Raw genomic sequence first — 26,743 nt, forward strand, 5'->3', positions numbered from 1 at the left:
ACCTATGTTTAGGGATGTCCAGAGATACAGACTATAATTAAGGTATGGGGAAAAAATTCCAGGAAAAGAAATGAGTGAAAAGATCCTTGAGATTATCTAGGACTAAAAGTTAAATCCGTTCTTTGGAAGAATCTGGACCTTTTAATGATTGTAGCATAATGTGACCTAGATCAAGCCTTCTAGCCTTTCTAAGGCCCGGTTTCTTCAACTGTGAAAAGTGATGAAAGATTTCAACTAGAACCTAGTCACTAGAGCTTTTGTTCGTTTGTTTGCTTGTTGTTTTTTTATTACTGGAGATTTAACACCAGGGCACTTTACCACTGAGCCACATCCCCAGTCTTTTTTTATGTTTTATTTTGAGACAGGATTTCACTAAGTTGTGTAGGGCTTTGCTAAGTTGCTGAGGCTGGCTTTGAACTCTTGATCTTCATACCTGAGACTCCTAAGTGGCTGGGATTTCAGGCATGAGCCACCATGCCTGGCTACTAGATCATTTCTTAAGATCCTGTCAACTCTAAAATTCTCTGATTGTCATTGATATTTTTGCATTAGCAAGAATTTGCACCTAAGGCCATATGTTTACCTTCTGGTATTTACCCATCAAAAGAAATCAGTTTGTCTTTAGGGAAACTATGCAGATAAAGGAGAAAAGAATGAAATGCACCATTGACTGAAGTTTGAGGTGAGGGTTAACCGAATACATCCAGATGGAGTTAGAGGAGTTTTAGAGACCACCCATTCTCACCTCCCAGGAAATGTCAGAGTCTTCCTCATGAAGATAACTTCACATTATGTTGTAATTCAGGATTGTAAAGCCTTGGTACCATTGACATTTGGGGCTAGGTAATTCTTTGATGTGAGGGACTGTCCTATGCATTGTAGGATGTTCAGCAACATCCTGGTACCTATTAGATACCAGTTACAACCCTTCATTTTGATAACAAAACATTTCCAGGCATTGCTACATGCCTGCATGGAGGGACAGAGCCCCCTATTCCAGATGAAAATCACTGTGATAAATCAAGCAAAGTCTCATAGCCTCCTGCAGAAGGATCTTACAACAAAAGAACTGCTGTGTTCTTCACTGCCTTTCCAGGCTTCCAACCTAGCCACCCTCACAAGGTTACCTCCATCTCTTCTAAGATTTTTAGTGCTTTGTTGCTATGCCTGGAAATGCTCAAGATGCTGCTGAAGGCTGAGAGGCATTTCAGAGGCAATATAATAATAATCTTAATAACTCACATTAATCCAGCCCTGATGCACACCAGGCACAGTTCTAAATGCTCTACATGGATGATCTCATTTAATCTTCATTAAGAATTCTGTGAGGGAGTTACCTCTGTTACTCTCATTTTACAAATATGGCGACTCAAACACAGGTAAAATAATGTACCCAAGTTCTCTCGGCTATTGAGTAAAGACCTGGGGTTGTGTTGTATGTTGTCTTACTCCAGAGTCCCTGCTCTGAACCTCCACACTGGCCCACCTTGTATGAAGGGGATTTTGGTGTTACAGGGTGGGAAAGATCTTCAGTATCCCCTAACCCAATTGTAGAACCAAGTCTGCCTTTTGGAAGGAGGCAGGGGGTTGCGACTTGTATTCAGTTGAAATTATGTGATTTCTCCCTTTTAAAAAATATTTTCTTCTCTTTCTTACCTAGAAATAGTTTGGGGGCACGTGTAGAACAAGATGGGTGGTGGTGGGGTTGGGAACCTGGAAAGGGGATTGCATGGGGGAAAGAAAAGATGTGAAGAGCACATAGAACATAAGACATTTCTTTTTCCATTCACTTTATCTCACTATATATTTTTTAAAATATAATTTTAGTTGTAGATGGATACTCCTCTTATTTATTTATTTTTATGCAGCACTGAGAATTGAACCCAGTGTCTCATGCATGCTAGGCAAGCGCTTTACTATGTTTTTATTAACACTCTGCTTATTGTTCTTAACCTGGCCTTTGATTCTTCCACTCTGAATGATGTTGACTTTTTCCTATTGGAGCAGTAGAAAAATGGCCAAATTTGGACACAGAAATATAAGTAAAATGTAAATAGCTATCAAGTAGGCTAATTGAGAGGGCTCACCTTAAATATAGTCAGAGTAGGTTGGCTACCTTAAAAATAACTAACAAGTTTGAAATTCCAAGGTAAGCATAAGGTTGACTATTTTCTTTGCCACCTTGTGTCATGAAATCTGTAGGTTTGGTAACTGCCAGTGAAGAAATTGTAGAGCTCGACTATCTATTTCTCATGGTTTGCTTAGGACAGTGGCTCCCAAACTTTGATAAGCAACAGAATAATTTGTAAAGCCTATTAGAGCATAGATTGCTGGGCTTTACTCCAGAGTTTCTGATTTCCTGCATATGGTTTCGGGTCTGATAATTTACATTTATTTCTGTTTTTCCCTGCATTTTTTATTGGTGCATTGTAGTTATACACGATGATGGGATTTGTTGTCACATATTTGTACATGCACAAAATCTAACAAGATATAGTGGCCAATATCATTCCCCAGCACGTCCCCTCTTCTTTCCCACCTTCCACTCCTTAGTCCTTTTTCTCTAATGATCTCCTTTTATTTTCATGAGATCTGTTCCACCTTTCTTTTAGTGTTTCCTCTTTATCTTCAACATGTGAGGAAAAACATATGACCCTTGATTTTCTGAGTTTGACTTATTTCACTTAACATAATGGTCTCTAGTTCCATCTATTTTTCTGAAAATGATATAATTTCATTTTTCTTTATGGCTGAATAAAGCTCCATTGTGTATATAATATACTATATTTTCTTTATCCATTCATCATTGATGGACATCTAGGCTGGTTCCGTGGTTTGGCTATTGTGAATTGTACTGCTATAAATGTGGGTATGCATGTATCACTGTAGTATAATGACTTTAATACTTTAGGATAAATATATGGTATAGCTGGGTCACATGGTGGTTCCATGCCTGGTCTTTTGAGGAACCTCCATACTGATTTCCATAATGGTTGTACTAATTTACAACACTGACCAGCTGTGTAAAAGTGTTCCTTTTTCTCCACATCCTCTCCCAGATTTGTTATTAGTTGTGTTCATGATGACTGTTATTTGGACTGGTGTGAGATGAAATCTCAGTGTGGTTTTGATTTGCATATCCCTTGTTGCTAGTGATATTGAATAATAATTTTTCCTATATTTGTTGGACATTTGTATTTCTTTTTTGAGAAATGTCTGTTTAATTCAGATTGGTTTGTTTGATTTTTCAGCAAAAAGTTTTTTGAGTTATTTATATATTTTCTATATATTAATCCTCTGTCAGAAGAGAAGCTAGCAAAGACTTTTCTCTCATTCTGTAGGTTCTCTCTTCACATTCCTAATTGTTTTCATTTGCAGAAGCTTTTTTTAATATTTATTTTTTAGTTGTAGTTGGACACAATACCTTAATTTATTTATATGTGGTGCTGAGGATCGAACCCAGGGCTTCCCATGTGCTAGGCGCGTGCTCTACCGCTGAGCCACAACCCCCCTCCAGCCCCCCGCAGAAGTTTTTTTAATTTTTTGCCATCCCACTGATTAACTCTTGGCATTATTTCCTGAGCTGTATGGATCCTATTGAGAAAGTTGTTGCCTGTGCCTATATGTTGGAGTGTTGACCTTATGTTTCTTCTAGGAGGTGCCTAGTTTCTGGTCTAATTCCTAGGTCTTTGATCCATTGAGAATTTGCATTTCTAATAGGTTCCTAGGTGATACTGATACTGCTGGTCGGGGGACCACTATTTGAGAACTACTGGATAACTAACATAAAGCCCATATCTAGCCATCTTAGGTTTTAAATGAAAAGATATTTTACTTTTAAGATAATTAGAAATTTTGGCTAATTAGAATCCACAAATGGAGCAAGATTGAAAGTACAATGACTACTAGGTATGAACTTAGACCTCTCACTAAGCAGCTAAGTTTTGCCTCACATTTCAAACAGATCTTTGCTTTTTCTCAGCAATTGAACTTTTAGGTTGAGTTAATTCTCTACTGCCACCTAATTCAGATGACAAAATCTCCCATTATTCATGAAATAATCCAAATCAAAATTCCTTTAATATCTTGGTGTCTAGTGTCATAAAAATTTTGATGAGTCTCTGTAAGGATAAGAAAGGTATATTATCTAGCTAGCTAGTTTATTTTTTTTTGTACAGTTGCTTTGTACTTCCCCTTTCAAATCCACATTAGCATGATAGAGACACCCAACAGAAATTTGAATTTGCATATTTGTGTGTAACTGATGAAAGTTTTAAAATCCCAATCAGAAAGTTAAAAACAAAAAATAAGCTTAAATCAACTCCTTTCTCTTTCTGAACTATCAGCATATCTTTGTGTTTTTGTTTCTGTTTTTGCAAGACCCCCACCCCCTCCACCCAAACAGGCTAACTCAGACAGATTTAAGGATTGTGAAGCTTCCATTCAATTTAAATTGTTTATCGAATATTTATCATATACTTTGGAGTTTTATATACTAGTCTTTGGGGATTTTTTTTTCTATCTAGCCTGAGTATAGTTTTTCTTGTTTACAAATAAGGAACTGAGGCCCATAAACTTTAAGGATGCTCTTGTATTAGTTAGAAGGCTTATTAGTCAATACAGGTTTTGGCTATACATGATGAAAACCAACTCTGACTTGTTTAAGCAAAAGTTGGACTTTGTTGGAAGGATAGTGGAGATTTTCTTATGAATTTAAGCAACCAGGCCCCAGGACAGCTGGGAAGGTCATAGCCAGAGAACTCAGCTCCAGGAGCACCTGACTTTCCCCAGTGCTGTCCTTAATGTGACTCATGCCCAAGATTCTGCGGCAATCAGTTCAAGACAGAGAATCTTATTGGCCCAATCTTTTATGACCATGAGGTCATAGCAAAAGCACAGTTGTCATGGGCTCAACCTTGCATTGTGGTTGATTTTCCCAATGTAGTAATCTAGTGGATGCTTGAATGAATGCCCCCTATGTCACACCAGTTTGGCAAAGACAGAATCTGAATTTGGTTTTGACTGCAAAGAAAGTGATTTTTCCTCCTAAAGGTATGTTTGATGAGGAAAACACATTAATATGACATGAATAAAGACAACCTACCTTTATTTTCAAGTTTCCAGCCCCTATGTCAGGCATACCCTGGGGCCGTTGTACATGGCTTCTGGGTTCTGACGCATCTGGCTGCTCTCTACCTTGTTCTTTCTGTGTCGTGTGGCCTGACTTCTCATTCTGCCCATGCATGTCACATTTCCGGTTCACGTAACACTACTGTGACTCACAGGTTTAGAGACTGGAGAGACCCATCATTTGTCCCACCTTTTCCCTGTGTGATAATCATTGCTAACACATCCCAAGCACTTGCCATAAACACTGCCGAGCTCAATGGAGCTCATCTAACTTTTCTAATAACTCTGTTGTTGCCTATTTTGGATTTATTTTTCCAATATTTTGTTATGAAAATACACGGGTAAGTGAAAAATTCAAAGAATTATACAGTGAACACCTCTATACTCACCAGGTAGTTTTTATAATCAATATTTTGTGAAAGTTGCTTTATCATAGTTCTGTTTATTCATTCATCCATCAACCTGTTTGGGAGAGGGAGGATGATTTCAAAGTATGTCGCTGTTTCTTATTCTCTGGGGAAACTGAATGAGACAGGCGACATGACTTGCCCAAGGTCATTCATGAGGAAGAGTTGGAATTGGGATTGAACTCTTGCAGTCTGATTCCTCAAACCACCTTCTTAACCACTAAGCAGCTCTCTCAGCCCTGGAAGAAAAGAGGGAAAGATGAACTCAAGGCTAGGTAGTGCAGGATAATGACTGAGACCCAGGTCACTGGCCCTCTAGCTCCTGCAATTTCCATTACATTGAGCCACAGTAAATAGTCCACTTTCCAAGTCGAAGTAGTCTTTCCTCACTTCTCAAAGGTTTGGAACTTGACAACATACTCTAGATGTCCAGAAAATCTGATTTTTGACACAGATGATTTCATAAAGTTAATATGCTTTTTTTTTCTTCTCAGCATTTTAAAATAATTTATGAAAATGGCAGACTGGGAAATTACCATTTTAGATAACTTTTTTTACAATGTTCAGAGGACTTTTCACATATGTTATCTTATCTGAACTTCATGAATAGCAGCAGATTTGCAAGACAGGTGGGCTGGATATCTTAACCACATTGAACAGCTGGAAACCTGAGTTTTTTAGACACAAAGGGAGAAACTCAAAGTTATGTGATGCAAAGAGTAAAGTTGGGTCTTGGTTAAAATGTTTCCTCTTTCAAGGGCCAGGAGACATGGAGGTTTTAAGGAACTACATAAATATAAGTTAATAAAAGCTGGAGGAATTGAGGTGGGGGATCCTTGATACCTTCATCCTTGGTCTGGGTTCTAGAGCCACTGTCTTGTGTGTCCTTGGCCAGCTTCTCTCTTCCATGTCTCAGTTTCTCCATTTGTGAAATTACCATATTCCCTTATAGTGTGATGTGAAGATAAAATGAAGTAATGCATTTAAAAGTTCTGTTTGATGCTTAGTGTCAGTTATAAAACGCATCATTACACCTTTCCTGCTTCTTTCTCAAGAGCCCTCTTTTCTGTGTTAAATGGGTCCCTCTAAAATCTATGGACATGATTTCATCTTTTTGCCCTGGGTCCCCCCCCCCACCCCGCCGTCCCCAGAACCTGTTGGGACGAGATTGTGAACCATAGCTTTTATGAAGTGACATTTTATTAGTCTAGGAAAGATGTGGATTTTGCTCAAGAATTTCCATCTAAGAAGCTGTAAATAGTCCATGTCCTTTGATATTGCACTGGTACGTTTCATTGGTTATAATAATCTGCATGTGAGAGCTAATGCAGAGAAATCTGTATAAACTATTTTCTAATCTAGGAGGTTCTGAAGAAGTAGAAGGGTGAGGACAGAGAGGTAAACATGCTGCAGAGACCTTTCTCTCAGCATGCACAGCAAATACTGAAATCTAGGCCCTTTGGACAATAAGTCATTTAAACAGATACGAAAAAACAAAAACAAAAACAAAAAACAAAAGAGGATTTCAGAAGGATATGCTCACCTGGGCAGATCACACTCCATCCTTGCAGCCTCTCCCAGACTGACCCCCGCACCCATGAATCCTCTAGATGTTTGCTAAAATGCAGATTCCTGTATTTGAGTCTGCAGTTTTGCAAGTGATTTTTAGGTAGACAATGTTTGAGAACCTCTGCTGTGAGCAGCATGATTTCTGCAAGGTTGGAACAATAATTTTAAGGACTTAATTTAGGTAGAATGCAAATTTTGGTTTGAACTGCTCTTAATTCCTGGCTTCTGAAGTCAGGTGTACATGACCCTTTATGCTTGTTTGGGCTCAGGCTTTGGGGCCTATCCTGCAGAGAAAAAGACTGATTCCTGAAAGGACATCCCACAGTAGGGGAGCTGGGTCCTCAGGTGCATGGTTGCCTTTGTGGAGAAGCAGAGTAGGAAATACTCATCCTCCAGCAACTGACAAACTAGAAACTTACCACCCATGATAACAGCTGACTAACATCATGCTGTGAACTCACTGGCACCTGTTTTAAAGCATTCATTTTCAGGATTTTTTTTCCATCAGTCTCATGAGGTTGCTATTATATGTATTCATATTATATAGATGAGGCCCCCTGAATCTAAGGAAACTTAAGTAATGTGCCCACACTGGTGATGGAGAGAAAGAGGGCAGAGTCCGTGGATGTGCTTAGAAGCAGGGATTGGCAAACTCTCCTTTTCTGTAGACTAAAAGCTAAGAACCATTTTCACATTTTTAAATTGTTGGAAAAATATCAAAACGAGACTATTTCATGACAAATGGAAATTTATATGAAATTCAAATTTCAATGTCCATAAATAAAGATTTATTGGAATGCAGCCATGCCCCCTCATTTACATATCGTCTCTGGCTGTTTTCATACTACAGCAGCAGAGATGAATGATTGGGACAGTGACCCGATGCTCCATAAAGCCTCAAATATCTGGTAAACAACCATTTACAGAAAAACTAAATGTGCTGACCTCTGCTGTAAAACATACTGTGTGCTCAAAGTGTCCCCCAAATTTCAGTCCTTTGAGTATTACCCCTTTGTGATTCTCACCACCTTCTCATACCATATGGAGAATTATCTGCATAGCATTTTTCTTTAGATTAATTAATTTCCTTTAAATAAATTTATTTTGTAAAGAAACAAAAGTATAAGTAGAAAACAGTCCAATTGCAAAAAAAATAGAAGACAACTGTAAAAACAAATGCAGCACACACAAAACCATGTATTAGACTCCAGGTGAATAAGTGGAAAAGGCGTGCACATCGTCCTGATTTTCAGTGGCAAGACTGCATTCATCTTGGAGGGCTACGCTCAGTCTTCTGGAATTCTCTTTGTGCACAGACACAATGGGTTGGAGGTGCCTTGGAATCCATGTCTCCCTATGAATCCATAACCAGTAAACTAAGGGTGTGGAAGTATCTCTACCCCAGTGCCTTCCCCTGGTGTTTGGTAAAATTCTGAGCCATATGCTTTACCCCACTTCTAAGAATGTCTCTGTAGGATTGAGCTTCCCTGGCTGAACCATTTCTCAGTGGTTGCCTCTCATTTTTTTTCTTATACCATTTCCCTACTTTTGCACATGTACCTGCCAAATTCAGCATGTGCTTTTAGTCCTTGCCTCAAGATTTGCCTTTTTTTGGGGAGCCCAGCTAAGACAACTGTGTTTCTTACCAAAGATTGTGAACCTGAAACCTGTTCTTTTTTCTTTTAAAAAAGAGATTAGCAAATAACAGGAAGATTTTCAGAAATAAGCTCACACCTATTTAAGTCCTTTTTATCAATATCAATAATGATGATTAAAATAGAAAATGAAAGAGAACATCATTTTGCTTTATAATCTGATATTACTTAATGTTCTGGCCACCTATTACCTAATGTCATATTCTTTCGTGGTTAAGAGAACCATGCTTGGGGAATTGATGTTTTACCATGTTGGTTCTCAAAGAGTGGTCCCTGGTCCAGCAGCAGCAGTGACATCTGTAGACTCAGTAGCAACACAGATTCTCTATTCCAAACCTAATAAATTAGAATCTTGGTTGATGGGCCCAGCATTTTTGCTTTAATGAGTCTCCAGGTGATTCTTATGCATGCTTAAGCTTGAGAACCACAGCCTCTTTATTTAATTCTGCTCTCATTGCATTCTTGGATTTCGTAAGAATTCAGAATCACTCAAGACCTTCTCCCTCCCCTCAAACATGGCTGACTGATGGTTTTCTAGCTTCTGTTGGAGCCTCCTCTGAGGTGGATCCTTGTAGAGTCATACAGGACAATAATTGGAAAGCTCTGAGGATGAGAATGGTCTACTCATGGTGAGTCTCAAACTCCTCTCAAAGCTTCCTCTAATCTGTCCTTTAGATTAAATCAGGATTAATCTTGTCTTTAATTATGAAGTAAAGCTTTCATACCATGTCAGGACATCCATTTAACAAATGCTTGCTGATCTAGTACATGATTATTCTGTGAAAAAAAGGAACACAGTCCGTTGTCTGTTTCTTCATTGTATCTGTGGTCAAAAGGGTGACACACTAGACAAGCTGTCACCAAAGTTCATAACTAAATGTGCGTGTCTTTGTTCTTTCTTCATGAAATTCTTGAATTCATGCTTATAACTAGTTTCTTTCACTATCCTTGTTGCATTCTTTGATTGAAAAACCCTCTACCTTAAAAAAACCTGATTTCTAGAAACACTGTATGTATATAGATACATGAAATGAAAGTTTGTGTTCTTTTTTATTTTTTTTTCTGTAATCCATTCTTTCTCACAAAAGTGTGGTTATATCTCTTAAATATTCTTCCACTGGGCACAGGCTCTTTTAAGCATCAGGATTTTTGTTTTAGTTTTTGACAAAGGCACTAAACTTCCCAACTGAGAAATGTTTATTTACCTAGAAGAATATTTTCCTTAGTTATTTTGAGAAACATTAAAAGGCATTTTGCATCCTGGTTGTGTATATGTGCATAGTAGTGCCTCAGATGGAATGGAATTGGCTTCTTTAAGGATTTAATTATGGTAATAGAATGACTAGAAGCTTTAGGATTACCTGGTTGACTTACTCCAAGTGGCATTTTGGCTACTAGCCCTAAAAATATTCAGCTTGTGGAACACAGGCTCTTTTTTGTTGTTGTTAAAGGGGTTGTACCCATTTTAACCTGCAAACAGTAACTTAGATGTCTGTCTACCTATATCTGAACCATATACATAAATATAATATAATATAATATAATATTTATAATATATATGGTTTGGAACACCAATTTACCACAGGGAAATCCTTTCAAAAAGCATCAATCAACTTATCGAGGTTCAAAAGTAATTACTAAGACAGCATCCTACAAACTCTAATTTTCTAGAGAATAAAGTTCAGGTGAATAGCCAAGAAGAGGAATTTTTCTTCCATTTAGTGAGAAGTTGCATAGTTGCAATTTTTCAGATGACTTGATTTTTTTTTTTCCTATGGTGGAGGTAAAGAGAGTTTGGGCGACTAGGAAATCCAATAAACGTGGGATTGATGAGACTGTGCTTAGGTTGTTCATTTGTGTGATCCTGCTGGGGCTGTGTTTTGGTGCACATAGCTGGTGGTGAGGTGATGTGGCCAACAACAAGCATCTAAACAGTTAAATCTTACCAAATATTTGCTCTTATTTTTGTTCTAACTACCAGGTAGATGAATCGATTTGAGATGGCATAGGAATTTCTTTTAACTTTTGGGAACACCAGTTAACTTTAAGTTTCTCCCAGTGTTCACCCTACCCAGTTCCCCTCTGTCCCTTTCCATCCTACATCTGGGGAAACTGAGACTGAGATTAGTGAATATATTTGCTTGAAGTTAAGTAGCACGGTCAGGCTGGGAACCCAGGTCCAGTGATTCCTCTGTCCAATGCTCCTTCCATTATGTCAGTCTCCCACCCTTGATTCGGCAGTTAAGATAAATAATGTTTTACTTATTCATGACGCTTATCCAAAGTAAAGGTGTTGGGCTATGGCCTTTGATGTAGAAATTTAACCCATGTAAGCATGTTCGATAAAGAAACGTGGTCAATTCAAGCAGAGTTATGCATGATATCTGTTCATGCAACCAAAACCAAACAAAATAAAGCACAGCAAAGCCAGCTGAGGTTATGATAGAGCTCCGGGTTGGCAGGTGTTGGCACTGTACCAAACTACATTGATCTCTCTTTCCAATAGGCAAGGACTATTTACAGGTGAGCACTGTGCTCTTACAATAGAGATGCAAATCCACACCTTCTGTTAACCATTAACCACTGTTCGCAGCAATATTTCAGACTATTCTGAATCAAAAAACAAGGGCAATGATTCGGTGCACTTACCTTTTGGGTTTGCTCTTTAGTTGTTCAAAACATGTAAGACAGAAACCTGAAGGATGGAATCAGCACTGAGTGGCCTTCACAAGATTGTTTCTTCTTCCTCTTCATGATTCCTTTAAGGAAAGATCTGACTCTGAATCTATTCATGAGGGAAAAGAAGCTCAAAGGAATTTGAAGATTTCTGAACTGCCATAGATTTACTTTTATGACAGATACGATGTTTAGGGTAGTTCTAGTGGCTCAAGCCTGTTGTGGTCCTGAGGAACAGTGAGTCGTTCATTCATTCTCACATGATAGAAGGGGCTGTTTGGCATCCTCATCCATCTCTTTTCCAGCTCTTTCTGGTTATGATGACATAAGACTGTTTCTCTGAAGGAGACTGGTATAGAAGATGTGGTTCTTGATCTCTTAGGTCAGGGGATAAGACACAACATGACTGTCATTAACACACACACACCACAGCAAATCTTACTGAATTTCAAATGACACAACTTATCCCTGAGCATAGGAGATGTTCTTGGTTGTTTGTGATTTTCTTTACTTTGATAGTTAATTAAAGTGTGTTAAGTTGTTAAGAAGCCAGAAATATAAGGGGACAAGTTAAAGCACTGGTTTCTTCCACACCCATCACCCCTTGCATGCTTCCCCACAAGAGATGTTGCTGTAATCACAGATTTGATTAGTTCTCCCCAGCAAATGCGGCAGAAAATAGTGGACTATAATTGATTAATCAAATCAGGATAGGTACTAATCACCAATTCCTATTTTAATACCACTCCTTTTCCTCTGACAAGGTACATGCTGTCTCACTGGCTTGTTAAATAATAATTTTACATTTCAATGAGTAAAACATAGCAGTGTACATTGCAGTGAATACATGAGGTTTGTTATACATTGCTACATTTTTCCAATGCAGTTTCAATCAAATGAACTTTATCCAAATTTTAACAGGTTTTCTTACTTCTAGATTTTCTTCCTTCTGTATACCGACTCAATGTTGATTTTCTTGTATATTACTCTGCATTCTTTTAGCTGCAGTAATGGCTGGAAACCAACTTAGTGTGACTTGAGGTCTAGAGAAATATCTTGGCTCATATCACAGGGAAGCTCAAGTGTAGAACTGGAACTTAAGCCTCACATGGTATAATCAAGGCATTGACATTCTTCAGGTGGCAGCTTGGTTTTCCTTTGGGCCAAGTGTCATTCTCAGACAAGCTGTGCCATCATTGATGGGAACCAGAGCTTCAAACTGTTTCACAACATCAGGGGAACAAGAGACTCTTTCTAGCAAAATTCCAGGATTGACTTTCATTGCTCTAGCCAAGAAAACTAATAACGGCTGTAACCAGGAATGGACTGTTCTGATTGGCCAGGCTGATGTGTTCATCAGCTGGGGTTAGATGGTGGTTAGGAGTTACCAACAAGGAAAATTAATACATAATTTCAAGAGAAAGATAGAATAGATACTCAGCAGAACATTGTAGCAAATGTCCACTTTCCTCCAGAGCTCCCTTGTGCCCGTGGGAGGAAGTGTGATATATGTGGTGACAAGAATTACTCAAGATAAAGTGTGAGCTTTGGAATTCACAGCCCTGGATCCTATCAGTGGACTAGCTGTGTGACTTTAACAAGTCAGTTAACCTCTCTGACCCTATTTTCCTCATCTATAAACTAGAAATAAAGACTCAGAGGTTGGAAGAGGAGGAAAATGACAATGTCTGGCAAATACTACCACTTAGCAAAGAGCAACTAGTTTAAAATGGAATGGTCTTGGTTATTTTTTAATTATAATATTGTACTCTGAGTTGTTACATATTGCCTCCCAGTGGGAAAGTCATAAACTCCCAAGCCTCTGTTTCCTCATGGGAAAAACTAACTCCTCAGTTGACTCAACAGAGTTTTATGACAAGAATACAGTATGCCTGTCATTTTTCTAGGCACTAAGGACATAACAGTGATCAAGACAATGTTCTGCACTTTCTTGAAGCATGTGTGTTAGTGAGGGAGACAGGTGAAAAATAACAAAGCAGTTGATTAGACACAATGTATGTTCTAGGATGAAATATTAGAACAAATGAAGAGAATAGAAAGATTTAGAAATGGGGGTCTGAGATTTCACTTGGTGGTGAAGAGAATGCCTTTCTCAGGAAGTGATAGCTGAACAGCATCCACAAAGAAGTGAGAGAGGGATCTTTGAGTAGCATTCCAGGGAGAGGAGACAGGTGAAAAGGTCCTGAGATAAGAGTCTGCTTGGTGGTCAAGGAAAGCAGCAACACCAGTGAGCTGGTGGGTAGTGAGGAGAGGAACATGACTGAGGCTCAGTTTGCAGAGGAGTTGGCCCAGATCTTGGGGACTGGTGGGCTAGAATGACAAGTTTGGAGTGTGCAGAAGGCCACCGGAACCTTATGCTGAGAAGAAATGGTCTGACATCTTTTTAAAATACCAGTCTGGCTACTGAGGGGTGAAGGGATGATAATGAGCAAGCAGGAGACCTGTGAGGAGATGTGGCAGTATCCCAGGTACAAAAGATGGTGGCATGGACCAAGGTGTGTGGTTCTGGAGATGATGAGAAAGGTGGAATTAAGGAATCATTTTCAAGTGAGAGAGAATGTCCATGCTGATGGTTTGGTAGAAGGCCTTGAGGAAAAGATGTGTTTTCGTCCAAGTAACTAGATAAATGTAATAAATGGGAGCCATTGAGTCTTCAATGAATAGAGCATATTCCAAACCACGGATGTGATCACCTCAGGAATGATTTTAGAGAAGGAAAGAACCCGTATCACTTCAAGTCAGACGTTTGTACTTGTGTATTTCAAATAAAATGTTATTCTTAATTCAGAACACAAGATAGAAGTTATTTAGTCAGAATTTTTGCTACCATGACTAAAAGATATGACAAAGAACAATTAGAGGAGGAAAAGTTTATTTTGGTGCTCAGTTTCATAGGTCTCAATCTATAGATGGTGGGCTCCATTCTTCAGGACCCTAGGTGAGGCAGGACATCATGGTGGAAGAGTTTATGAAGGAAAGCAGCTCAAGACATCACACCAGGAAATAGGGGTGGGGGTGGAATAGGGGTGGGGTGGAGGGAGCACAAGAGAGCTCCCCTCACAGAAAAAAATACAAACCCAAGGGTGTGTCCTGACCCACCTCCTCCAGACACACCCTAGAGTTACCACTCAGCTAATCCCTATCAGGGGATTAATTCACTGATTAGATTAAGGCTCTCATAATGAAATCACTTCACCTCTAATCCTTGTATTTTCTCACACATGAGTTTCGGGGGACACCTCACATGTAAACCATAGCAGAAGTGGACATCAGTACTTTGTCTGAGTGGGGTGCCCAGAGTCCTAAAGGCTGAGCCTTTAACTCACCTGCCACAACTGCAGAAATGCCCAAAGGAGCTCATTTTAGTCTTAGAGACTCTTAAAAACAAACACCGAAAAACATGGAGCATCCCCTGTGTCCTTTCCAGCTCTATTACTTGGCTTTTTTCTTCCTGGCTGCTAACATCAAGGGTTTGTTCCTCCCTGGCCAAGGGATCTAATGGCTCAGGCTGAGGTTCATGGTTCTTTTATGTGGTAGATAAACAGATTTTGAGTTTCTTCTTGGTAATACTCAATTAGCAAACAAGTTGATAGAATTATAGCATATCAGAGCTGCAAGTAAACCCAGAGATTATCTCTTTCAATCTCTTCCATTTACTGGGAGGTGCAAGATGATGCTCAGAAGGAAAAAAGGACCTGTTCAGGGTGACCCTGGAACACACAGCTGGGCTCTGCCTCTGCATTCTCTACATTCATAGAATGTCATAGAACAAATGCGATAGAAGATGTAACAATTCTTTTGGAAACAAAAACAATACAAAACACCCCCCCCCATAGTTCGTTAAGAGCACTCATTTTGTTGAGATTAGTGAGTGCTCACATAGTAAGGGGTGTAAGATTTCTTGAAGGTCTATGCCACAGGAAGTTTCAGTAATTTGAAAGTTAATTTTCCTCTAACTGGGATTTCTTGGTCTGTGTTTCCTGGATTCCTGGGTTCAGGGAACATGGGCTCCCTCTTCAGGGTGTATGTATGTGCATGCATGCATGTTGTTTTTCTGGGCAGAGAGTTCTCAGTAGTTTATTAAATTATCAAATAAATCTGTAATGACCTACCCTCAGAAAAAGAGCTATTTTTAAAAACAAACCCGAAATTCCTCACAAGAAACAAACTAACTGTAGTACATTTTAGGCAATAGTACATTTTAGGCAATGTACTGTCTTAATCATGATAATGTAGTTACCTACCTAAACTAGCCAGTGTCCTTATGCAGATCATGGAAATAAGCTATGGTTCTAGAAAGAACAAAAAATAACAAATACAATAACCCAAGGTAAAAATAAGTGCCCTTAAGTTTTAATCAGCAGGAGATCAGAACAATATGAATAAACTGTTTGCAACACTCAGCTGTACTATACCTCAAGATGCCAACAGTTCTTTGTTATAGTACTATTTATTAAATATATCTATGAAGCAAAAATCTTAATAAATAGGAAGCAATGTTTTTTTGGCATTTTTCCTTTATCAAAGACTTTCATTTTCCTCTGTTGCTTTCTCGTTTAATGTCTTTTTATTCCCCATTTCAGGACCCTGTGGGCACTGAAATCCAGCTCACTCATGCTTATTTCCTGTAATGGACAAACTTGATGCTAATGTGAGGTATGTTACATTTCTATATATATTGTGCTGTAAATTGTGGACTTTTGTTCAAGAAAGTCTCTGAAAAAATCTGTTTCACTAGAGTTAAAAGCTAATGGAAGTAGATTTTCTTTGATGTTTTATACATAACCATAAGTATGGTGCTGATTGATTATTAGTGTTTTACTGCATAAATGATAAGTGTAACATGACTGTAAATGTTTTTAACTGCTTGTACTAAAAGTCTGCATATAGAGGTGCCATCTGAAAATAGATATTCATTTCTGTAAGAGGAAGAACAATGTATTTAATTTGGGGAAAGAATATCTATCTGTGCATTTAAATTTTAGATATTCACTATAGGTTCTAGTATGTCCACTTCTTTTTTCAAGCAAAGCATGAGTTTAGGTGATATGGTTATGTGACATCAGTTGGTTTCATGGTATAGTTACATAAAACTAAATGAATTTTGTTTCATTTTTTTCCTGTGATTTCCTTCAAACCTTGGAGATGAAATAATAGGGTAATTCTCAGGGAAGTATCTCTTAAAGATTTGCTCCATTTTATTTGGCATAACCAAATAGTGCAACGAAAATTGTTTTCAGTAAGGCTTAAATGGCATGTCTTTTATAGGACTTTAGGCTGAAGATTATCTCTAGAAATCAGTAGCTGGAAGACATCCTAAAAAACACATTCCTTGTGAAATTCACAGAAGCCATTATATTTCACTTGAGACTTTTGGGAAAGTATGTTTCAGGTATAAACCAGGAGCCCTGTGCCTCTGGTGTAATGTAGTAGAAAGCTGTGACAAAAGGGAGCTGTCAAATATCTTGATAGAAACGCTAGTGTAATATGACTTGTGTTGGAAAGATGTACTACCACCCTACTAGGGAATTACCTGAGGGTGGAATGTGTCTCACAATGCTGTGTATAATCCCTGGCACATGGTGTGTATTTCATAAAGAGATGTTGATCAGCTCATCATTGATGTACTACTATACATTTCAAATAGGGTTGTGTTCTAGCACACCCACATATTTTTTTTTAAACTGTACATTTAGCATTACAACATTTTAAATTCTTCAAGAGAAAGCATTGTGGATTTCTTTATTTACCCAATATCCTAACTTGGTGCAGAGTTTTAGAACCTTAAAATAGACTTTTAAGCAAGTAGCATGTGTTTATTTTTTCTCTCAAAATTTGTGAAATGATTTGCACAGAGAAAAGCATGGTGGAATCCAGAGAATCTCAATTTTACTTTTGTTAATTCAAAGGCCATGATGAATGGTATCAATGGTAATACGTTATTAAATTATTTTAAGTTCCAGACACTGTATCAAACTGGATTAGTTGATTAAAAAGTACTTTTGAGGGGAATAATTCAGATATTACAATCCCTTACATTGCTAGCTTCTAAACATTTATTTATTATAACACTAGATTCTAATGGTAGACTACAATTTGATTAAATGAGCCTTTCTCTTGGGATACTGGAATAATAGCGTGGGATACATGATGATATCACACCCCAGAATCTTGTCTCTGGACCATCCTCTCTGTCAGTTTTTTGACTGGATCCTGTCAGCATATGTTCATCTTCAACCACTCCTCCTCTCTACCCACAATATTACTAACAGGCAAATGTCACAGGCACTCCACTCATTTCCTCTTCAGAACAAACCTTGAGTGTCCATGGAGAAGGATGTGGTGGCTCACATTTACCAGATTGTGGTGCACGTATCAATAGAAACACACAGTGAGATTCAGTGGTACACCCATGACATTTTTATTTCAAAATTAAACACTTTTTTTATCATGGAGAAAAATTCTATTTTATGATGTATAGGAGTAAAATAAAATTCTCTTTTAATGTACATTTATTTAAAATTTAAGTCAGTTTATTTTAAAAATGTGATTTAAAAATATTTGTTAATAAATGAATGTGGAAAAATCATATTGACTTTAGGCAAATGACTTATCTAGAAGCTGATGTTGTAGGCTAAACTAGATAGAGTAAATTTCATCATTTCAAGAGCAGGAAAAATGCCTATGCAATAAAGTGAGAGTTGAAAGGCCCAGTTCCCCAGCACAGGAGAGGAGTCCTAATCCTTGCTCTGAAGACAGAGGAAACTAAATGAACAAAGGAGGGAGAAGTTTGGAGAAGAAGGAAAATTCAGAGGAGAGTCTGGGCTGTGCTTGGCAAGGGGCAAAACAACCAATGGCATAGTGAATATAAGGGACTTTGAGAGTAGTTAGGGAATATATATATATATATATATATATATATATATATATATATATTTCAGAATGTGTACACACCTCTCCCAGAACCCAGTCCTTCAGCAAAATTTTCTATCCTGACGGTGAATTGGGTGTTACATGTTTACCATGCTGAATGTTCGAGGGCATTGTAAGCTATGAAGTTGACTTATATTATCCCATTTGATTTTTAAAACACTCTTGTGAAGCACATAGCATTATTATATTGCCACAGTGTGTGGCAACCCAGACAGGCTCTAAAACAGGGACACTCCAATTTTTCTCAGGTATCAAGGGGTCGAAAAGTCCTGGTGGACATTTAGATCTAAAGAAAATGTCTTTCTTTTATGAATTGTGTCAGGCCATACTGACCAGTCCATTTTTTTTGTTTTGTTTTGTTTTGTTTTTTGGCTTAATTTAATTGAGTTTGCTTATTCAGCTAGATCCTTGCTATTATGTCTCTGTCAGCTTCATGATAGAAGCATCAGAAACTGACTCTAACATAATCAAAGTTAAGTATGAGAAGGGGAGCCACCATGTACCGGCTCAGATGATTAAGGTGAACAATGTTGGAGGACCATGTTTAGAAATAAACAAGGACTGAATGTTTTCTCTGATGAGCAGATGCTGATCCATTGTGGGGTGGGTGGATAGGAAAGAATGAAGGAACTTTGGTTTGTGTAGAGGAGAGTGAGGGGAGGGGTGGGGTTGTGGGGATGGGAAGGACGGTAGAAAGAGACAGATATTATTACCCTAGGTACATGATTACACTACTGGAGTAACTCTGAACCATGTACAGCCAGAGGACTGAGAAATTGTGCTGCATTTGTGTACTATATGTCAAAATGCTTTCTACTATAAAATGAATAAATTAATTAATTAAAAAGGAAAGAAAGAAACAAGGACTTTGGGAGTTCCTGGAGACCTACGAAGCAGAGTAGTGGCCAAGTTCAGGAAGAAGCAGTCAGTCAGATAAACACTTTTATCATTTATTTAAAATGTATTCATTAAATACTGAACGATGTGCCAAGACTAGTCATATAAGTTTCTGCTCTTCAGATTCTCACATCTAGCTAGAAGACAATCACCCAAGCAGAGATCTAATTCAATGATGGAAGTGCCTCCCTAGTGAGATGTGCAATGAGCTGTGTTTTTTGAGAGCTAAGAGTAACAAAAAGAAATACTTGGTTTTAGAAATAAAAGACAATATAAGTATTTTCCTCCTGAGGGCCTCCATTGTAGGAGAGCCTGGATATCTGATGGCCTGACTCAGGATGAACATGAGTCAGGCCCTAGCTGGAGAGGTAAGTTCCTGACCAGTCCCATTCTTTGATAAATAGTGTCTCACAAGCTTAGCAGTTAGTAAGCAACTCTTAGACAATCTGACTCCCACCTGATCATTTTATCAGTCTGTTTGCTCCTTGCTGGGGCTTCAGAGGAGACAGCTGCATTTCTTTTTGAAAGGTTGAAGAAAGGAAAAGGGAAACCATGGCTTTGGTGATTTCTGCAGTTACTACTTTTTGTAGAACTCTTTATTGGCTTGAACTTGGGGAATAAGCTTGCTGGTGCCTCTCCCGTCCCCTGTGCTATCCCTAAGCCTGCGAAGCCACTTTGTATCGTAGTTCTAAAATCTTTCCTAACCTCAGAGATAGTTCACACTCTCTGTTTGTTTAGTTACCAGACTCTTCCACTGACATGTGATCCCCAAAGCATTCCAGGTTCTGTCCTTTTCTTCTTACCATTTATTATAACTATTTTCTAAGATTTTTTTAAATAGGGAGCCTACATCCTGGGAACAAATTTTTACTCCTCACACTTCAGATAGAACCCTAATATCCAGAGTATACAAAGAACTCAAAAAATTAGACAATAAGATAACAAATAACCCAATCAACAAATGGGCCAAGGACCTGAACAGACACTTCTCAGAGGAGGACATACAATCAATCAACAAGTACATGAAAAAATGCTCACCATCTCTAGCAGTCAGAGAAATGCAAATCAAAACCACCCTAAGATACCATCTCACTCCAGTAAGATTGGCAGCCATTATGAAGTCAAACAACAACAAGTGCTGGCGAGGATGTGGGGAAAAGGGTACACTTGTACATTGCTGGTGGGACTGCAAATTGGTGCGGCCAATTTGGAAAGCAGTATGGAGATTCCTTGGAAAGCTGAGAATGGAACCACCATTTGACCCAGCTATTCCCCTTCTTGGACTATTCCCTAAAGACCTTAAAAGAGTGTACTATAGGGATACTGCTACATCGATGTTCATAGCAGCACAATTCACAATAGTTAGACTGTGGAACCAACCTAGATGCCCTTCAATAGATGAATTGATAAAAAACAAATGTGGCATTTGTACACAATGGAGTACTACTCAGCACTAAAAAATGACAAAATCATGGCATTTGCAGGGAAATGGATGGCACTAGAGCAGATTATGCTAAGTGAAGCTAGCCAATCCCTAAAAAACAAATGCCAAATGTCATCTTTGATATAAGGAGAACAACTAAGAACAGAGCAGGGAGAAAGAGCATGGGAAGAAGATCACCATTAAACAGGGACGAGAGATGGGAGGGAAAGGGAGAGAGAAGGGAAATTGCATGGTAAAGGAAGGAGACCCTCATTGTTATACAAAATTACATATAAGAGGAAGTGAGGGGGAAAGGAAAAAAAATAAAGAGAGAGAAATGAATTACAGTAGATGGGGTAGAGAGAGAAGATGGGAGGGGAGGGGAGGGGAGGGGGGATAGTAGAGGATAGGAAGGGCAGCAGAACACAACAGACACTAGTATGGCAATATGTAAATCAGTGGATGTGTAACCGATGTGAATCTGCAATTTGTATACGGGGTAAAAATGGGAGTTTATAATCCGCGTGAATCAAATGTATGAAATATGATATGTCAAGAGCTTTGTAATGTTTTGAACAACTAATAATAAAAAAAATTTTAAAAAAGCAAATTTTCAAATGGCAAAAATAAAAAAAAAAATAAGATTTTTTCCCCCATCAGTTTCTAGTTCTATAAAGTACAGATTTCAGGCAAGATGTGAACAGCGGGATCAAAGTCCATGCCAAGGACTTTACATTTTGAAGGTTCTCAAGATAATTCTCCCAGACTTTGAGTGAAGAAAGTTTTATTTTTTTATCTTGATTATTTTTTATTTTTAAATTTCTTCTAATTAGGCATACATAACAATAGAATGCATTTTGACACATTGTACACAAATGGAGCACAACTTCTCATTCCTTGGCTGTACATGGTGCAGAGTCACACTGGTAGATAGTGTATATAGGGTATATATATATAGGGTATGTATATAGGGTAATAATGCTGTCTCATTCCACTGTCCTTCTCATCCCACACCCTCTCCCCTCTCCTTACTCCCCTCTGCTCAATCTAAAGTTTCTTTATTTTTCCCTACCCACTCCCACCCCAATATGGGTCAGCATCCACTTACCAGAGAAGACATTCCGTCTTTGTTTTTTGGGGGATTGGCTTATTTTGCTTAGGGTGATATTCTCCAGCTCCACCCATTTACCTGCAAATGCCATGATTTCATTTTTCTCTAAAACTAAGTAATATTTCATTGTGTTTATATACCACAGTTTCTTTATCCATTCATCTATTGAGGGGCATCTAGGTTGGTTCCATAGTTTAGCTATTGTGAATTGAGCTGCTATAAACATTGATGTGGCTGAGTCACTGTAGTATGCTGATTTTAAGTCCTTTAAGTCCTGGATATAAACCGAGGAGTGGGATAGCTGGTTCAATACTTAATATGTTCCATTCCATTGATTCTTTTGGACTGGAACTTCCTCCTACCTTTGACTTGCTGCTTGCCCTCTGGTCTCTCTGGACTTTCCTACTTTGCTTCCCTGGGGTCTCTGGGGCTTCTTCCTTCTTTAGTTAGAATACCCTTATTATTTATATTTTGTTTTTTTTCTACAAAAAATTCTGTAATTTTCATTAGTGTTTCTCATTCAAAACTGAAAAAAGCATATTATATGAACTATGAATCATATAAATGGTAGTGCTTTCCTCCCTGAGCTAGGGTTCTAGGAAACTGAGAGCTAAAGTTATAGTCACACTAGTGAGGATAGATGACCTCTGGGTAGGTACTGTGGCTCTTACATGCCTCTATTTTATTGAATCAACTCTTTTTGTCTCTTTGTCTTGCTTCTTTTGATTTCTTGATAATATCTTATATTGTTCATCTTTGCAAACTGCTGTAAATAAGGAAGGAAAGAAAGAAGGAAGGAAAAAAGGGGGGCGGGGGGCAGGAAGGAGGAACAAAGGAACCCAAGAAGGAACCATTTTTTTCCAGGGAGTGAATATTTCTTTATTCTTCTTTTGGTGAGGTTTGATGCCAGGTACCAGGAGGTCACTAAATTTTCTTGAAGAGAATATCAGAATGGCAAGCTTTCATATACAACACAGAAAATATGAATAAATTCCAAATGTCCAATACTTAAAACATAAAACATAATTTGAATATAAAAGCATTTTTTTGTGATAACATTAGTAAAATCATAACAAAGGTGAGTGACTGACTTCTGATTAATTACTCAGTTGCCTTAATTCTTTCACGGCACTAAGTTGCAATTCATTATTTCAAATTAAGAAATTACATTAACTAGGCATCATTATGACTACAAGAATCCATTGACATGTCCAATTTTAGAAAAGAGAAAAAGAGTACTTTTTTTAAATAAGGGAGTTGGTTTTTGATTTGATTATGAATATTGTTGACAATACATAGCATGCTTCACAAAAGTCTGAGGATGAAGTTGGAATTTGTAACGCTTAGCATTCCAAAGCCCTGAAATTATTCATAGAACTGGAAATTGGTGTGTGCAAGTTGTCTCCCCTAAAGATTGATTAATATGGAACTGATTTGGCACCAGAATTAATTCAAGTTTATAACCTGGCAATTGGAATTGTGAACAGGTGCAACTTAAAGGCAGTGGTATGTTTTGCAGGAAGTCTCTCTTCAGGCTCTGAAATGATGACATGTATTAGCATATAAGGAGAAAGTGAGTGGGTACCACTTAAAAGGGGTTATTTTTATGTTGCTTTAGAAAAGTAAATGAGAATAATACACAACTTTATTGCTTGAATGACAAAATGGTGATTATGCAGTTAAGTTCTTTGATTAGATCAGGAGCATAATGACTATGAGCTGAGATTCACCCTGAGCTGAAAACCTCTATGTTTTATGGGATCCAGGGGACTTCAGGCTAGAGATGTCACAGATTGCCAGAGGGATGATGACACATTTGTATTTCTACAGCCATGTGAAAAACGTGTTGGTGGCAGAATTAAACTAGCAGTCTTCTACACACATCAGACACTATCCACCTTCCTAAGTGCTGTTAATCACAACTTCAGCCCACATCACCATGGGTGCTGGGAGAGGGTAGTTAATGAAACATAAGATGAGTGCAAGTCTTGCTTTTCTATTCACTGGCCATATGACTTTGATGAATTTATTTAATCTTGAAACTTGAGTTTTTAGTATCTGACAATGAGATTTTTGTGAGGATTATAAGTTAGGAAGGTAAAATCTTTAACATCTTGAATATCATCTGCATAGAAAAAAATGGTAAATGCTTTCTTGAGTCATCAAAAAACTCATAAGATGTAGGCACTTATTGACCTTAAGGCTGATATTTAGTTGCTATGCTCTTTAAGTTCCTTTATTGCTTAAATTTACTACTCAACTGGCTGACCTTATTAATCAACTTTTAAGTTTTTTTTTAACAATTGTCCCTAAGTGTGCCCAGTCTCTTGGGAGGAAAATGAGGCTCCCAAAGATGACAGTAGACTCTCAATATCTGGGCTAATCAGCAGCTTAGTTGGAATGAGAGCACTTGTCCTCTATACCCTATTCAGCAACATTTTATCTTTACAGTTTCCTTGAATTTGAGCACATTCTTGTTTGACAATTAGAGGATCTAGTATTACATTCTGTGTCTTTTTCCCTGTTCAGTCTTGTGCCCTGTTCAATACAGCAAATTCTCCTTTATGGAAAATTATCCCTTAACTGATGATTCTGCTTAGAGGAAAATACCTCTGACTTGGTTGTTTCTGCTTCATTATCTATTAATGTCCAGTCAGGAAAATAAAAGCTGTTGTATATATTGCAAGCAAAAAGGCATTTAATTCATGAAGTGTCCTGAGAGCAGGAAGGTCAAGAAACCTCATGAGCCCTACCCTGCCATGAATCTGCTGGAGGTGGATCATTTCACCTTCATATCATTGGAACCATTTGTTGCTACTCTCACTGCTGAAAACACCTCCACTACAGGAGAAGGAGAGTTCTGTTTTCCTCTCTCCCTGTCCTGTTTCCCATTCTGAGCCTCTTATTTAGAAAGCATAACCAGAAGTCAGCAGGTTTGAGGCAGTACAGAAAACATAGTTTTCAAGCTTCCAACTTCTCTGAGTGTGTGAAAAGAGTTGCAAATAACAGGTACAGTTTCCTCACTGTATGACCTTGGCTCCTCCTGGGATGTGTAGCTGTGGGACCTGAGGGCTTATGGGATCACATTAATATGAGCATCTGGATATCCATCTCCTTGACTGCAGGAAGCTCAGTCTTTTGCCCAGTTCACCTTGCTGTCATGTTTTTGGGAATCTGATGATTACTGTAATGGGTGCTTTCAGATGCCTCTGAATTTGTTCTGCTAGTCCAGCTGGATTTCTGTAGCTGCCAGCTCTGTGGGTCCCACTAAGCTACTCTTTGGCTTATAGCTGCTGAGTGGCCAGACCTTAGGCCTGGAAGGTGGCACTTTGACTCTAGTGAATTAGAAGCTTCTTGATCATGAAAATCCTCATTGTTTTTCAGGTGAAGTGAGAAGAGCATGCCTTCTGTGCAGTGCTTGATCAAAGTGGGCCCCATACTAAGATTGTTTGTGATAAAAGTATTTCAGAAACCAACATTGCAACATTTCCAGTTCTCAGACTTAGGTCACCCCTGGTGTATCTGTTCCTGTTCTTCAGATGCCTAGATGCCTTGTCATGCCTCTCTGCCGTTTGGTTTCTGTGGTGCTCTCCAGCCATCACCCACCTTTATTGAAATCTCAAAATCCAGTGGGATTTTTCTAGATTGTTGATCAGGATCTGTATTAATCAGTGGATGCAAAAAAAGCTTGCTGAGGATGGAAGTAATGCCTAATTTTACCAAATATTGTACACTCTCTTATAGGACTTTCAGCTCCTGCCCAGTGAGAATATTCTCTGTTGCTAGTAGGATTAGAGCATGGTCTGTACTGTAAGGTCACCTGGACCACGCACAGGCTTGATTTTTTTGTTCTTTATAAGAATGAGCTCTTAGGACTTTCAAGAAGCATGTGATCTGCAATATCACTCTGTATCCAATAAAATCTATACAATTATTATATGCTAATTGAAAATTTTGAAAGTATAAGGAAATGGAAATGTTAACTACCCTGGTTTGATCATTACATTCTGTATACATGTATTGAATCATCACACAGTATACATGTATTGAAACATCCCATAAGTTTGTGCAATTAAAATAATAATTAAAAAATAAAATCTGCATTTTTAAAAAGAAGCAGATGACTGTTTTTTGAAATTCCTTCCAAGCTCTTTTCTGTGGTGTGTGGCCTCACCTATGGCTTGTACCCTCTTGCATTCCCACAAAGGACAGTGCACAGAAGATGTCAAAAGGGTTCCAGAGAGTTAAGTGACTTTTCCTAAGCCCATACTATCAATAAGTGACTGATCTGAGAATAAAATCCAAGTTTCTGCTTCCAGAATTACTGCTTATTTCAAATTATCTTCCATCAAAAACAAACTACCTCTTAAAGTGTATATAGGATGTGATTTAGATTAGTTTTTCACCTATGGAAATCAGTCCTCATAAGGGCTGAGGAAAAAGTATCATTTATTTTTAGTTTATACAGCTTTTTCCTTGCATAGGAGCAACTCTCTTTTGTAAATTCTGTATATCTACCAATTTAAGTAAAGTATTGATTAATTTATTTTTTAAATTTTACTTTGGAATTTACTTTAGTAAACTAGTGGCTTTCTCCCTGCACTGGATAGATTCTCTTATTTGTTTTCCATGGTTGGATGTCTTTATTTATCACATGGTTGGATGATGTATTTATCACATCATAATATATGCTTAGGATGTGTATATAGGGTGTGTGTATTAATTTATGTTAAATGTTACTTAAGACAGGCATTACAGGATTACAAGTATGGATTACAGGTGCACACATGCAATTCCAGCACCTCGGGAGGCTGAGGCAGGATGATCATGAGTTCAAAGACAGGCTCAGCAACAGTGAGGCACTAAGCAACTCAGTGAGACCCTGTCTCTAAGTAAGATGCAAAATAAGGCTGGGGATGTG

General features: G+C 38.2%; 1 protein-coding gene across 1 annotated transcript in view; it reads left to right on the forward strand.

Annotated features, from left to right (window-relative positions):
- The first annotated feature begins 16,044 nt into the window (after nucleotides 1-16,044).
- Nucleotides 16,045-26,743, forward strand: part of Htr4 (5-hydroxytryptamine receptor 4) — a 127,052-nt gene continuing 116,353 nt past the window's right edge. The window contains exon 1 of the mRNA XM_046460417.2: nucleotides 16,045-16,114. Within this exon, the coding sequence (XP_046316373.2) occupies nucleotides 16,089-16,114 (26 nt within the window). The 5' untranslated portion in view covers nucleotides 16,045-16,088. The remainder of the gene's footprint in view (nucleotides 16,115-26,743) is intronic.

This window comes from Marmota monax, unplaced genomic scaffold, assembly GCF_021218885.2.
Source record: "Marmota monax isolate L192 unplaced genomic scaffold, Marmota_monax_Labrador192_F-V1.1 WCK01_AAM20220418_F8-fsc00006, whole genome shotgun sequence".
Taxonomy (NCBI): Eukaryota; Metazoa; Chordata; class Mammalia; order Rodentia; family Sciuridae; genus Marmota; species Marmota monax.